The sequence below is a fragment of the Austrofundulus limnaeus genome, unplaced genomic scaffold, assembly GCF_001266775.1.
Source record: "Austrofundulus limnaeus strain Quisiro unplaced genomic scaffold, Austrofundulus_limnaeus-1.0 Scaffold1273, whole genome shotgun sequence".
Taxonomy (NCBI): Eukaryota; Metazoa; Chordata; class Actinopteri; order Cyprinodontiformes; family Rivulidae; genus Austrofundulus; species Austrofundulus limnaeus.
Genome location: NW_013953675.1, coordinates 3,674 through 4,818, shown reverse-complemented (window position 1 = coordinate 4,818; position 1,145 = coordinate 3,674). Strand labels below are relative to the sequence as shown.

The 1,145-nt window shown below is 39.2% G+C and overlaps 1 protein-coding gene across 1 annotated transcript in view; it reads left to right on the top strand.

Annotated features, from left to right (window-relative positions):
• stam2 (signal transducing adaptor molecule (SH3 domain and ITAM motif) 2) overlaps positions 1–921 on the top strand; it is a gene marked incomplete at its 5' end in the record, with an annotated part of 18,306 nt that extends 17,385 nt beyond the window's left edge. The window contains 1 exon segment of the mRNA XM_014031578.1: positions 389–921. Coding sequence (XP_013887032.1) covers positions 389–590 — 202 coding nt within the window.
• Between the last annotated feature and the right edge of the window lie 224 nt (positions 922–1,145).

Here is a 1,145-nt window from a genome sequence, read left to right as displayed (position 1 = left end):
TCTGCAAATAAAGTACATTTCAACAACACTGACACATTAACCAAATCATTTACATACAAAATAAATACCTTTGGTCCAAGTACAGAACCCTGTGGAACTCCACATGTGATATTACTGAGTTCAAATCTTACATCATTTATTTGAACAAACTGTTTCCTATTATTAGATACCTAGATATCCACTGTAGTGCTGGACCTTTGATACCATATTTATTTAGTTTTTCAAGAAGAATACTGTGGTCAGTGGTGTCAAATACTTTCCTTAAATCCACATAAATACTAGCACAGTACTGTTTTTGCTCAGTATAGTAATTTATATATATATATTTTTTTATTGAAGCTCACATGCTAAATAACTTCACCGCCTGTTTTGTGACTTTTCTTCACAGCGGTGGGATGAACTCTCAGTACATGAACCAAGCTGCTGGACTTCCTTATCCTCCCCAGGCGGGTGTGGTCATGGATATGTCAGCCTATCACAACTCTAGCATGCCTCCTGTGTCTTACGCCGTGTCTGGCCCCCCTCACCAGGCTGCTCCTCAGCCACAGCAGCAGCAGCCAGCAGTGTATTACCAGCAGCCTCTGCTGTAAGCAGGCCTTAAGAAGCACACCTCAGATAACTCTCTTACTGTCTGGTCAGAATAAGTCCTTCAGCCTTATTGTTTCAGTCAGGTTGGGCTTTCAACACTGCAGAGAAGTTGTAGTAACAGTTCCGTGGCTCTGCATCTGAACTTCAGGTTTTCCTCAGTCCTTGAGCAGTTCATCACAGGAGAACAGCTGGGTTTATCTCTGAGCAGAACCATGYCATTTACACTATTGTACAATATTTCCTGATTATGTTTCAAGAATATGTAGAAAATGTCATAGAGCTGTATAAAGATGGTTGGTTGACAGAAATGTAGATAAACTGAAAAAAAGTCTATATAGTTCTTGTATTTGCAGATTATTTTTCTTCTAGTCATGTAGACAAAGCAACACATGCAGCTCCAAACCTTCTGTTCATCCTCAGCATGCTGGTGCAGTAGACTCACAAAAACAACAGAGCTATTACACTGCAAAAACTGTCCATCTTACCAAGTTTTAAAACCTTATATCAGCCAAAAAGTCTTTTTGATCTTGTTTTCAGACTGATTTACTAAACAAGAA